This window comes from Silurus meridionalis, chromosome 21 (genome assembly GCF_014805685.1).
Source record: "Silurus meridionalis isolate SWU-2019-XX chromosome 21, ASM1480568v1, whole genome shotgun sequence".
Taxonomy (NCBI): Eukaryota; Metazoa; Chordata; class Actinopteri; order Siluriformes; family Siluridae; genus Silurus; species Silurus meridionalis.
Window position 1 is genome coordinate 1,622,261 of NC_060904.1, and position 14,828 is coordinate 1,637,088.

General features: G+C 41.0%; 1 protein-coding gene across 3 annotated transcripts in view; it reads right to left on the bottom strand.

Moving 5' to 3' along the window:
* Positions 1 to 665: 665 nt before the first annotated feature.
* Positions 666 to 14,828, bottom strand: part of LOC124375649 (plectin-like) — a 95,657-nt gene continuing 81,494 nt past the window's right edge. For 2 of the 3 annotated variants that reach the window (XM_046834181.1, XM_046834180.1), the window contains exons 19-20: positions 6,879 to 6,981; positions 666 to 2,553 (exon numbers count right to left, since the gene is read on the bottom strand). In XM_046834181.1, the coding sequence (XP_046690137.1) occupies positions 2,320 to 2,553; positions 6,879 to 6,981 (337 nt within the window). In that variant the 3' untranslated portion in view covers positions 666 to 2,319. Of the gene's footprint in view, positions 2,554 to 6,878; positions 6,982 to 14,225; positions 14,473 to 14,828 lie in introns of those variants that run through there. The other variant, XM_046834182.1, reaches the window with a different exon arrangement.

Genomic DNA, 14,828 nt, shown 5'->3' on the forward strand with positions numbered 1-14,828 from the left:
TAGGGGGGAAACGTGCAAAACGTGTAAAGGAGTCATACACTATTATCATTAAAGGCTAATGCATTTAATGAAATTGGGTAATAACTGTGTTGCACTTATACTGTGTTGCCTGCTGTGCTTTTACACACACAGCAACAATATTTATTTTAGCTGCATAACATACTAAAACCATTGCCGCTTGCTGGTATCTACTGATCACCAACATTCAGCATCAGTTCAAAAGCAAGCAGAACATTTAGAGAGGAATTAATGATGAAGAAACTCCAGACTTGAACTTGCCACAACACACGTGACCTCATTTGCGTGATTTTGGTTTTTTAAGTAGCTGAAAAGAAGGTTTGGGGTTCATGATATTTGTAATAGAAATCAATCAGTGTTTGAGTCATTAATATCATTCTATTAATAGATCAGTGTGCTGAGAGTCACAAAAGTCAGGCTGAAGCAGGTTTGGGGTTGAGAGGAAGATAGAAGAAGCACAGACAGAAGTCAGGTGTCCTGATACTTTTGTCAATACAGCGTGGATGCAGTTTTGTTTTAAAATAAAGAAACAAGCAACTACATTTAAAAGTGTTTTTTATTAAAAATTATAAATAAATATTCTATTAGAAACAATGAAATGAGAATATTTTCAATATATCAATATAAATGTATCATGTAATCTTTGAAAAGTTTTTTCTTTTGTGACACGTCTTCATCATCGCTCTATCACCCGGTCATGGGATCACACGTTTCTTCTCACTGCCACGTTTTGTTCCCGTGAGGAAAAACCCCACGTTCAGCGAAGTCGACTTGCGGTGTACGAATGAACCCAAAATAACGATGCATTATCAACATGCAGGCCACAGACAGCAGGTGATCCATCGCTTCACTTATTCATGAGCACAATCACACACAGATGAGAGCTCATTTTCAGTGTAAAATATACGTCCCTGGTCACACACACACACACACACACACACAGACACACACACACACAAACAGGGCTAGAAAACACACCTCAATCACTGACCACTAACTCATGAATTAAAAATGCCCCCCTGCTCTAGATTTCTCACGTCTGCACGACCCCAACGTGTCATTAGAAACCAGTGATGGCGTAATGGAACGCTCGGCGCAAAGTTCAGGGACATTTTTCTAAGTTGTATGTATTCCGTCCATCTTTTTCAGGTCATTTATTTATATAGTTCATGTTTGTGACACCGTACAAGCTACGAAAACTCACAACTCATCCTAATGCAAGCGTTATTTTTTTTATTGAACAAATTCTATTTTTAGAAAAAAATGGGAACTTTTTAAGACGAGTGCTGTTTACAAGAAAGTATTTCCACACCATCACCTTCAAAATAGCCCCCTTGCACGGTAATACAGCGCCCCCAACGTTCTTCTGGAGCGTGTCCTGCAAATCTTCTTTTTTGAAGCACCTTCTGCGATTTGCACCGGATCTCAGCAACCGAGTCAAAACGGCGAACTTTGAGCTGCATCTTCATCTTCGAAAAAAAGAAACGAATTCCTTACGAGCTGAATCTGGTGAGTAGTGCGGGTGTGGTAGTAAAATCACGTAAAACGTTTTCTGACGATCATCATGCACGAGTTGCCGGAAGTTTTTTCCAGAGGTTGAGCTTGTTGAAGGTCTTTCTGATCTCTCGTCGTCTTCCAGTGATGTTCTTCAGCTCTTGAAGCACCAATGCTGCTCGAAACACCTCGAACGACTTGTTGCAGCATCGCCATACGTCAAACGTATGTTGTATGTGGCAGATTTGACCATTTCCATGCACAATTTCACGTTTGCTCGTCGTTCTAACTTGCTGTCCATGGGGAAATCACAGACGTGATAACAGACGTGGTCAGAATCCCATCAGTTAGCACTGTTAGTCTCAAAACATTTTGATACCACCTTGTAATTTTGAGTAGGAATCAAAGTTCATGTCACAAAGTTCATGATGAAGCTTTAATCACAAAGAATCAGATTAAAATTCTTATAATGTCTAATGTCGATCCACACAGATCTGAAAACTGCGTCTTCGCTTTCCAAAAATTTCTACTTTCTAAGGGTCTGGTCGTATTTCAAACATTAACCGTAATCCCTAAATCTACCTGTTCCTATCATGAGTCGATAAATATTAGCGAGAGTTTTCATGGAATTGGACATGTTTTTGCTACTTCTACAAAGCTAAGTGCTCGACCCTTCACGTGTTGATCATCGAGTTAAAGGGAAAGCCCTGATTGGTCACTTGCCATGTCGGTCATGTGTGTGTGACCTTTCTGTGTGTGGAAGTTGTAGGTTCTTGCTAATGTAATTGATCGACGTAACCCCTAACACTAATGTAAAGCAGACTTTGGTCTTTTCTCCCACATTCCCCCGAGCTGCACTGAGAAGCAAGCTTGAACCGACTCGAGATCTAGGTCTGAGAGCTCCAGGGATGGAGGAGAAGTAAGGCGGCCCGAGCTCTGGGTGACCCTGAAGCCCAGCAACAGCTCCAGATGTGAGCGCATTTTCCTCTCCTTTTCCAGCAGCTTCCTGTTCTTCTTGTTCTCTTCGCTCATTCTGCTCAGCTGCATAAACACACACACACACACACACACACACACACACAAGCACACAAATACACAAACACAAGCATTCGGGTTAACAAATGTTAACAACTTATTAACAATTTATAGCATCAGTTACATGTCTCATCAGCATGGACATGATTTCCGACATGTTTTCCTGTACCATGGAAAAACTGAAAGTAATAATAGTCTTAACGTAATTTTTTATGAAAATAAAAAAAATTGCTAAATAGATGAAAAAAAAAAAAACTTTGCCATTTTCTTTGTCCCATTCTCGTCCTTTTATAGTTTTAGTATTATTTTTGTAATTTTGCAATGTTTATGTTTATTTGCAATTTAGAATTCTTACAAAATCAATCTCACACTTACACACTAACAATAGCCCCAGTTGATGGAGTAGTTATTTTTCATTGGCATGTCGATGAAAATGAAGGCCCTGCCTGGTGGTGAATATGAGAGGTAATTAAAGAGGGCTGAGGATTGAGCTCTGAGAGACACCTGGTGTAAAGGTGGTGTTGATGGCAGTAGCACTACTAACACAGAGATATTATTCCAGGGTTCGATCCTTAACTCCTCCCTGTTCAAACTGTGTCTGTGCGAGGTTCCTCTGGATTTCATCCTGGAGGTTGGCTGGTTCCAAATTACCCCCAGGTCTGAAAGTGTGTTAGGGGAATCGTATCGCATTGCATTGGTAGCTGCTTTATGTGTATCTTTAATGTAACTTATTGTTGGCTATGGATGGAGATAAGAAGTAATGAAGATAAACATCCGTACTGGACAGGAGTCAGTAACGGTATTTAATCGTTCGATTGCAGTTCCACTGTCCTGTGTGAGCGGGATTCTTTTTCCTGAATGCTGCTTCGGTATTGACCGTGCGTTCAATAAAGCCTTTAATCACATGGTTTGGTTTGGTGCTAAGCTCTCGACCTTTGAACTTTGTATTCGCTGTGTGCGCTATCCAGCCTCGGCGCTTACACACGGAAACATGCGAGATCGCTTTAGTGTACTTCAGTAGCAGCAGAACAATCGTTCTTTTCCTTGTTGCTCTTTGAGTCTGCTTCCTTCACGATGACCTCACTCCTTAAAACACACACACACATGGCCTAGTCTGCGTTCCCCAACATGAAGCACATTGATCACAAAGATGTCTCGCACATGTTTGAGGTAGAACTTCCTACTAGTACTTTTTTAATTCTCTTATTAACCCTTAGTACAGCTGCTTTCAAGACTGGAAACTTTCCAAGGGAATTAAGAGGAATATATGGAATTTACCTGGAATTAATAGGAATAAACTGTGAATTTACAAAATTGCATGTTAACCTACTACAGGGAACTTAAATATAATTATTGAAAACTCTTGAAGGATAATCTTGGTTTAAACAACTAGATTTAATGCAGTTTTGGTTGAATTTCTACATGCACACAGCACACGGTCACTGAGGCCACGCCCCCTACATGCACTGGGCATTCCTCCATAACATCAAGTCATTTCTTAAATTCTAGACCCAAAATAATGTCAAAAATGTCCATCTTGGCGAATATTCATGTTAATTACATATATACAAAATTATTCTAACAATTAAATCAAAAGTCGAAAATGGCATTTTTTTTAATCTATTATTTTGCATGCATGTCAGCTTATTGCCAAACAAAATGTTTATATCGATATTTGTATATGACACAGTTTATATACATTTCCAGAAATTTCTAAATTAATACTATAAATTACTGGTAAGATACGGACTTGGAATATTTCTAAGAAATTCCCTATATAAAGTTCCCATGAAAGGTTTTCAGAAATTGTGCAAACCAAACCCTCAGTCCCGTTATTAATTCTGTACCTTCACACATCCGTCAGCTGGTCCTGGTCCTACCTCACAACCACCAACCTTGATTTAGTAAAGACTTGCGAGTTCACAGTTTCTAATGAAAACACTGATGCAACATGAGCTGTTCTGTCTAGATTCCATATATGAGGGATTTGGTGTAAAATATATCACACCGTTCTCTCTAAATAAAATGGAGGAAAAGGCTTTAAACTCGTGATGAATGGGGAACACATTTGCATTTCCAAAGACGAGGCACGACTGACCGACGGCTGCTTCCGTTTCTTTAAAGCTTTTTGCAGTGACTTTTCTCTGATTGTTCTGTTTCTCTACAGCGTTCCCTCCTGAACTCGTCGCTTTGAAACCCACAGCCTGGCGTCGCCTCTCGAGCTCCACTGCGAGCAACGTTCTCTTAATTGCGTATTCAGACCCGTACACGTGTTCGCATATAGGGGCGGCTTTAAACGGCAGCGATTCGCTATAGTGTACCTTTGTTGGGTAAATGGCCCTGGATAGTGGGAGGTGGTGGTGGTGGTGGTGGGGGGTCTTATCTCATTTCACCTTCATTATAGTTCTGCTCATACAAACGCCACAAACCTCCACCTGCTTTTATATCTCATCTGAAATATGCAAGAGTTTTTTCGAGTCCTGTGACAAAGAAACAGCTGAACTAGGAAATAATATCTATTTGTTTTTTTTCCCATGTATACACTATAAGGTCAAAAGTATTGGGACACTCAACTTTTCCAGACATGTGTGTTTTCTTTCCCCTTAACTGGTACATCAAATTTGGAGGCACATAATTGTGTAGGTTTGCGGAAGCAAGAAATCTCTCCTTCACTTGAACTAGGAAACAGCATGACGATGCTCCATGAACACCTGTTTTCCATGTGTTGGAGTGGAAGATCTTCTGCTATAGAGCTTGGAACCTACTGAACACCTTTGGGATGAATGCAAAATCTGACTGCACCCCAGACCTTCGCATCTCACCTACATCAGTGCCTGACCTTACTAACAACCTTGTGGCTGAATGAATCTCCACAAAATCTCCAGTAAATTTGGTGGAACATCTTCCCAGAAGTGTGAAGGTTATTAAATTTATACCTCCACCCATCCTCTAATCGAGTGTATCTACTTATACATATATAAAGTTGGATTAATTCTCATCTCTCATGCTAAACATTAATTTAAAAAAAAAAACTATCTGTACAATTATCTTATTCTCACTATTAAAGAGGCCATGCTATTACTCCTACTTCAAATATTTGCAATTTACTTTAGCCCACTGGCCATCACAGCTCGTCTGCGTCCTACCAGATGTCTGGTCTCGTTGAATTTCTAATTAACTTTGCGTTCTGGAAGACACTCTAATTTTCGTCAGCTTAAGAGGATCACAGCCATCATTTAATTATGAAGAGGCTAATGACGTTCTCAAATATTAACCCGGCTCTTTAAAGATCCTCCTAACTAATCACGCCGGGTCGAATTTCCATCAGAGCCAAGACGGATGCGCAAGGAACTTGCTCGCCTTTTTCTCAATGAGCTAAAATAAACTCGTCCATCAGCATGTTTATCTAAGAACTAATAAAGCAATGTCCGAGAAATCTCAAGCATTCAATTAAAACATATGTGTGTCTGATAACTTAGAAGTCTGTATTAACGGGTTCAACTGACCACAAACTTCCTGTGTTCTTGTTTTGAACTTCTGGACCTTAACCTCCAGCCAATCATAATCCAGTATTCCCACTGATTAGGGGAAAATCTGTCTGTTGCTGGTTTGTAGAATAAATTGTCAGAGCTACACTGTAGGTCAAATGTATTGGGACATCCGACTTTTTTCCAGCTGTATGTGGTTCTTCCCCAAACTATCAGCACAAAGTCGGCGACACGCCAGGCCTTTTCTCCTCACCTACATCAGTACCTGACTTTATCAAAACCCTTTTGTCTGAATGAGCACAAATCACAAAATCTAATGGAACATCTTCCCAGAAGAGTGGCGGACTCCAGAGTTAAAGGGGACTCGGGAACGCATACCAATCAGAAAACACATACCAATCTTACATTTATGTTTATAGAATTATAGAATATATTCGCGTTTGAGAAACGGTTTGGCGAGGAGAAATTGATCTACATAGAAAATATTATTCACAAATTATTGGTCACTTTTTAAATAATAAAAGTAAAGGGCATCTACTGATAATTATATTTAAATAAATCGTTTTTTACTGATGCAAATATGTTCAAAGAGACGCCTCGTGATACAAATGTCAACTTGTATCCAATGCACAGTTTTTCAAATCGATGTGATTTGATGTGTTGATTTGAATCGCAAAAACGTTCCATCTCACATTTAGACACCTTGTGCAGTGGCTCAGCAGTGCCCCTAAGACCTTTTGACCAAAGTCCAACATCTTAACCAATAATTTATCTTATTACTTTGTTTATAGAAGTTAACCTAAAAATAAGGAAGAAGAAATTGACGTTGCTCAGGTGTCTTACCTGTTGGTTTAGCATCTCGACAGACTGCACGTTGGACCTCAGCCTCGATTGGATGTTGTCTATTTTGCTCAAGTTATCAGCTAGTTGCTTCTTGTGCGCATTCCTGCACATAAAAGACAAAAAAGAAATAAAAAAAAAAACGAAAAAAATAAACCCCAGCAAATGCGTTAATGACTGCTTTCAAACAGCCGAGCAGCGATTCATCTTCTGAAAAGGGAAGCTTCGCTAGCCGAACTAAATCGTGACCTTGTTTGTGTAGGGAAAAAAATTAAATTGATGTTTTCTTATATTTTTTAATTCAAAGGGCAAAGAAGTTATTAAGAAATGTTGGATGAGTTAAAATGCGACAGACCCGCAGATAACATTAACGTAGCGGCAGACATGAACAAGGACGAACATAACGAGCCGAAGAACAAGAATCCGACGTCTATTAAAACCCATTTCGCATTTCACCATGGCCGGCTTTGAAAGATCTTAAAAAAAAAAAAAAAGAAAAGAAAAAGAAATGGCGGTCTAATTAACGATCTGTAGCGTAGAACGCATCACGTAACGACGGTTCCTCGTCCAGTTCTCCGGAAAACGGCCCATTTTCTGCCCGGATGAATTCATCCGGTCCAGTTAAAAAGGCGAATTCTCATGCAACTTTTTAAAACACCGCTTTATGAGCGACATCAGCGCCAGACTTTATCGCTTATTAAACCGTTTCTCGGGCTAATTTGCCTGTAAAGGAAAGAAAAAAACCAAGTCTTTTATGAAGTTTATATAAAAAGCAATGGATAGGAAGAGGTCCATCATGCTTCAGTTGCAGATTCATCTTTAATGAATTCCACACACACACACACACAGAAACTTTTCCACCCTATTAGTGATAAAGACGTACAAAAAGAAAGATGGAAAAAAAAATTCAAGATGTTACGTGCCCATTATGAAGATTTACATATAAAAGATCCTGTCTGACGAGTCATAACAGATCCGCTCAGGAATAATACGACTTGTTCGCTAATTTTCATCCCACTGCTTCTTATCAGTCAATATTAAAGACCGTGGGCCAGCAGCAAAAAGAAAAAAAAAAATTCAGAAAAATCAACAAAAGCTTTTGTTAATAAAGAGCGCTAGGCTAAGCTAGGCCTGTGTGTATAACCCCCTGATTCACAGCACACTGTAATGAGCTCCACTTTCCCAGAGTACAAAATGGTACAAGAGCTCGGAAATGAAAAGGGAGAAGAAGACGAGGGAGGAATTTGGTGAAAATGTGGACATTCCAACTCCTCATCAACCGAATATATTAAATATCTGCAGCGTAGACATGATTGTAAAATATGAAGTTGGAGTATACGTAATTGCACCTTCTGTCTCTCTCTCTCTCTCTCTCTCTCTCTCTCTCTCTCCCTCTCTCCCATCCGTTAAGACTGAGAAGCGTCTTGGTTTGCGTCACGGCCGATAATCGAGACTTTTAAACAGAAATTTTACATAATGATTTAATGCCACAGAATTGAGGTCTGCTGCATCTCCAGCAGGGTGAAGGACATGTTCATCCTCAAAAATAATTCACACTATTACTATGTTCCTCGGTTTAGATCTTCCTTGTGCTTGTTTCCATCCTTCTTTGTCCCTCAGTCCATGCTTTGCTCTTCCTTTATTATTTGTTTGCTTCTGTAATTCCTTCCATCCATCCATCCATCCACATCCATCCATCGAACTATCCATCCATCCATCCACATCCATCCATCCATCCATCCATCCATCCATATCCATCCATCCATCCATCTATTGAACTATTCATCCATCCATCCATCCATCCATCCATCCACATCCATCCATCCATCCATCAAACTATTCATCCATCCATATCCATCCATCCATCCATCCATCCATCCATCCATCCATCCATCGAACTATTCATCCATCCACCCATATTGTAGGACTGTTTTTTTTCTGTCTTTCTTGTCCATCCATCCATCATGTCTTTTGTCATTACTTCCTTCCTTCCTTTCTGCTAGATTTCTTTGTCTGTCTTTCCTTCCTTTGTTTCATTTTGTCCATCATCTATCCATAATTACTTTCTTTTTTTTCTTTCTATAATTGATTTCTCTTGTTTTTTCTTTTTTATTTCCATCCATCAATTCATATTTTAAGGATCCTCTATTCAATCCTTCCTTCCATACATACATTTTTTTCACTTTTTGAGGATCCTTTTTTCTTCCTTATTTCCTGTTTTTCTTTCCTTTCTTTTTTCTGTCCTTCCTCCTTCCCTTTCTTTCTACCCTTCCTTCTGTCCTCCCTCCTTTTACTACAAGGCCAGAAGATTTTATTTGGGGAAACCGTATTCAGAACGATGTTGTCCGTGTTACTCAAGCGGATTTTTTTTTCATCTTGAATTGATGAGAAAATATTTTATTTGAAAATTAAAACTAAATAAAAGCAGTCAAGAAATGACTGAAATCCTGTTGGTGAATGGGATTAAAAAGATCACATTACATATTTTTTTAATTCTGCATTCAATAAAATGAATTAATCAATGCTCTTGGCAGAAACAACGATCTGTAAGTGATAGTATTAAGGAAAGTATTCCAGGAGAAACATCTGGAGCAGCACAGGTCAGTTCTCCTGAACGAGCTGCTGAAACATTCCTTTGCTCCTCTTTCTCTTTACTTTGGCAGATCTGTAATTCTAGAACTATCCAGAGATTTGTTTGAGAGTCGTCTGGATTACGAGCAGACGATGCTTTCTGGTGTCTGGTGTCTCCTCATGTTTACTGTAATCCACTGCTGTAATCACATAATCAATCGTTACCTGCTAATGAAGAGCTGCTAATTGTGACTTGATTTAATGAGTGTGTGGTGAGTGCAGACCAGGGGTTTTAAAGAGAGAGAAAGGGAGAGAGGGAGAATATCTGGAGAAAGATGGAGAGAGTAAGGAGGTAAAAAGAGGGAGAGAGAGAGAGAGAGAGAGAGAGAGAGAGAGAGAGAGAGCAACTGAAGGGACAAAGAGAGCGATTAAGAGGAAAGCAGTTAGAAAGATAAAGAAAGAACAGATGGGGAAAGTAAGAGAGAACAGCTGGAGAGAGGGAAAAACAGCTGGAAAGAGAACAGCTGGAAAAAGCAGCTGGAGAGAGGAGAGATAACATTCGGAGAGAGAGAGGAAAAGAAACTGGAGAGAGAAATCAGCTAGAGAGATGGAGAGAAAACAGCTGGAGAGAGGAAGAAAACAGCTGGAAAGACAGAAAAGCTGGAGAGAGAGAGAGAGAGAGAGAGAGAGAGAGAGAGAGAAAGCAGCTAGAGAGAGAGAGAACAGCTGGAGAGAGGGAGAATGCAGCTGGGGAGCAGGAGAGATAACAGCTGGAAAGAGAGTATTTACTGCTTCATTCATTCACATGTTCATTTCTAATAAATGTGCCAGTTAAGAGTTAATATCAGCACCTCGTTCGGGTTCGACCCAAATATAGCGCCTTTCATTTGCATGGATAATAAATAATAAATGCACACCTGAACCTCCAGTCTGGAAATTCACCTCTTAACCAATCAGCATATACGTGTATCTACACACCACTGAGCTCCTGCCCAGAGATCTTCACTGCATCGTTCTGTGATGGATAATGGATAAGTCACACACTGTATACAAACATCTACTCTACATGGCCCAAGGTTTGTGGACACTGGATAACACTGGGATGTATTTTATAGACATCCCATTCCACATCTGCTGTAATAATAACCTCCACTCTTTTGGGAAGACGTTCCACTAGATTTTGAAGTGTGCTTGTGGAGATTAATTCAGCCAGAAGAGTGTTAGTGAAGTCAGGTACTGATGTAGGTAAGAAGGTGAGGAGGTCTGAGGTGCAGTCAGTGTTCATATTCATCATGTTCAATAGGTTTGGAGCTCTATAGCATGAGATCTTAAATTCCAACCCATGCAAAGCAGATCTTCATGGAGCTGGCTTTGTGCACAGGGGCATCGTCATGCTGTAAAAAAGGTTTGGGTCTCGTTGTTCGAGTGAAGGAAAAATTGAATCCGATTGTGTGCCTCCAGCTTTGTGAAGAACCACAAATGACTTGAAAAGACCGGTGTTCCAATACCTGGATAAAAAGGTGAGGCTTTCACAAGAGTCTGTTAATACCAGAGGTTGAAAACGCAGACGTGAGCGTTGATCATTCCAGACTGATATGTCTCGAATGTTATTATTGAGTGGATAAGAAGCTATTTGTGCTTCTGAGGCTGAAGTTCCTCAGGAGCGAGTATATTACAAGCTTCATTAGGAGAATAAAACAATAAAAAGACGACAGGAGCAGTTAGAGTACCTGCCCGTGTCCCTGACCCTCATTACGCTCCGCACTCTGGCCTCTGCACGTTCGTTACGTCGTGTTGGGGGGGTGTGACCACCGGTTCATCGCCCTCCAGCTGTCCATCATTTTAATGATCACATTAGGCGACCTGACAGCGTGATGAATCGCTCCCTTTGTCTATTTTAATAATTGAGAAAAAAACTTTATTCATAAAGATCTGACGATCAGATTTCGATTGAGGCAACCACGTAATCTTCCAAACCGAGATAATAACAACGGTGGAGGAAATCACACCGTTCTGAATTCATCATCATTTTGCTTATTAGAATTTCCACTATCTGGCCAAAAGTATCAGGAGAACTGTTTTTCCAGCCCTGTGCTGTAGCATGGAATATGGCCTTCAAGCTCCATGAAGATCTGCTTTCCATGGTTGGGGGTGGAAGATCTCCTGCTAAAAAGTTCTGGTAGGTGAGGAGCACCCCAGGCCTCCTCACCTACGTCCGTACCTGACTTTACTCACACACTTTTAGTTGAATGAATCTCACACAAATCTCCAGAAGCACACTGTGAACATGTCTGCTCATGTTGAGTTTATGTTCTACAGTAAAAAGACTTGGTTCATGTAGGTCATTAATTTGAAAGCTATCTCTCTCTCTCTCTCTCTCTCTCTCTCTCTCTCTCTCTCTCTCACACACACACACACTTTGTGTACACACTCCTTCACCTCCAGACGACCTCTTAGCTGATTAACAAGCGCTCGCTGATTAGCGGCGTGAATGTGGATGGCCTGAGAAGTGGAGAGAGATGGCGAGAGAGATGGCGAGAGAGAGAGAGAGAGAGAGAGAGAGAGAGAGAGAGAGAGAGAGAGAGAAAGAGCATATGATCGTTAGCTCTCTGCCCATAAACACTGATGAAGTGCAATACAAGTCTCATGAATCCTTTCAGCCAATCAGAGTGGACGAGGAGCAGCCTGTCGCACTGATGTGAATCAGGACACGGTGGAGGTGAGAACACTCTTTAACGCACTCGTACTGCTACGTCTCACCCAGGAGTGTATAATCGTTCCTCTGATCCATGCGAGGATCAGATCGCTGATAAAACAGTTTTAGTGTTTAAAAAATGCAAATCCAAACGACTGCCTCGAATGAATCCAAGTCAGTTTCCTGCTCACATTATTATTGCAAAAGGGAGCCTACCGTGGTTTCGATCTTCAGTGGATTGTGATTGGCTGAAAGCAGTTCAGGTGTGAATAGTGGATTGTGATTGGCTGGAAGGAGTTCAGGTGTGAATAGTGGATTGTGATTGGCTGGAAGGAGTTCAGGTGTGAATAGTGGATTGTGATTGGCTGAAAGCAGTTCAGGTGTGAATAGTGGATTGTGATTGGCTGAAAGCAGTTCAGGTGTGAATAGTGGATTGTGATTGGCTGGAAGGAGTTCAGGTGTGAACAGTGGATTGTGATTGGATGAAAGTTAATATAATTCGCGTTCATCAGTTGAAACTTAATGAATGCGCTGCTAATAACCACCTGTAACCATAGTAACAGCCATTTCCAGCTCCATCCATAGTGAGGCAGCGATTGTACACATTTCCTAATGACCTCACTGAGCTCCATGGAGGAGTTTAGCATGCGGTGAAACTTCTTTAGCGAATACGGTGATGTTCATAAACGGGTCGAGGCACAAGATGAATTTGAGGAACTGGAGAAGAAAATGTTCAGATGAGAAATAAAACTAAAAACAGCAGCAGGAGAAACTCGAACTGCTCACTGTCTCTCATAGCTAACACATCTAAATAGGTAATCTTCTGGCACTTCCTTTTCTCTAAATGTGATTCAGAGCAGCAGAATTCTAGATGTAACAAGTCGTATATAAAATGCATAATGAAAATGAATCGTTATTTCAATCCGTTCAGTCAGTTTTCACTGCAAACATCAAGGACAAATTTAACTCCTTAATCCATGGCTAGATGTGAAGCCCTACACCATTTTAACGGTCTCCGCATCACCTCGGGCTGTTCTTCACCTCCACTTTGTGCTCTAACTTCCTGTACCAGGGTTATCACTGACCTGTAGGACCACCCTATAGCCATTACAGTGTAAAATAAAGCTAGGAAGGAAGTAACGGAGAGCTTCAGTGATTGTGGTGAGAGAACTGCTAATCCGCCGATGGTGGTGTAATGATTGTATAATGGACTGTAAACTGTGCTTTTAGGCTCCTACCAGTTTCTCTGAAGTGTGTGATGTGATTGAAACCAGAATACGTTCACACACACACACACGGAGAGAGACAAGAAACTGACCTAGTTGGTGAGAGTGGCCGTATTAGCATAGCAGGTATTTTAACACAGAACAAAGCGAGAACAAAAATGGCACGTTTAATAAGCAAGTAGGACATTCAGAGGCGTCACCTTTCGCTCGTACCTTTCCTGAATCTTTCACTTTATTAATAGGACAAAAAGAAAGCTGTCCACGTCTTCTTCTTTTTTTTAAATGCATTTGTCAACTAAAAAAATTCAACTAATCATAAAGTCAGAGGCCTCAAAGAAAACATCTCGGAGGTCCTCAGAGAGCTGAGACCAAAATAATCTTGTGGGTAACAAAGAGCTTTCGGAGCTTTAGAAGACCAAGCGTCGGCTCCAGGCAAGCAGGTTTTCTCAGAGGAACCGGCACGGATTACCGTGAGACCTACATCTGTCTAAGTCTGGTCTGAGAACCGTTTGGAAGCAATTAATGGCATTTCTTGATGAATGGAAAGAAAAAATGAGTGCATGAGACACATCAGGGAGACGATTGTCATTACTTCAGGTGCTACGGAGGGTGTGCTCGAGGAACCCTTTGAACTCCAATAGTGACTGTTGTCCGCCATGTCGTTTCTTCTGACGCTCTCAATGGAAAGTAATACAAGCTCTTAATTTCCTTACCAACATGTCCCTTACGGACGAGGCGGGAGGGGTTTGGGGTGGGGGTGGGGGGGTGTCAGCGCTGCCCTTTTGAAAAAAAAACGTAGGTAGGGAAGGACGTTCCAATTGACGAGACGAGAACGTAGACTCCTTTCCATCCTCACTCTATCGCTCTTCTTCTCTCTCTGTCTCTCTCTCTTTCTCTTTCTCTCTGAGGTATAATTATCTTTTGGTGCTCTGCCAGAGACGGTTCTCCTCGCTGGAGTCGAGGAGAAAAAAGCAAAGCGAACGGGTTTCGTGTCTCAAATCAGCTCCGGATAAAAAGCGATTATGTTCTACATGACATCGCGCTGGGATTTCTTCATCATGCAAAGCAGTCGCGATGACGAGTGTTACAGAGAGACAAGCGAGAGCTGATAAAGTATCGCAGGCAGAAAGAGAGAGCGAGAGAGAGAGAGAGAGAGAGAGAGAGAGAGAGAGAAAGGACAGAAAGATTCACAGCATGAATGCCCGTGTCATTATAACTTCCCACTTGCAATTCTATGCTAATTAGATCTCAGTTCCATGCTAGTTCTCTTACAGTTCTATGGTAGCTAGATCACATTTCCATGCCAGTTCTATCTCAGTTCCATGCTAGTTCTAGCTCAGCTAGATGCTAGTTCTATCTCAGCTCCATGCTAGTTCTATCTCAGCTCCATGCTAGTTCTAGCTCAGCTACATGCTAGTTCTAGCTCAGCTACATGCTAGTTCTAGCTCAGCTACATGCTAG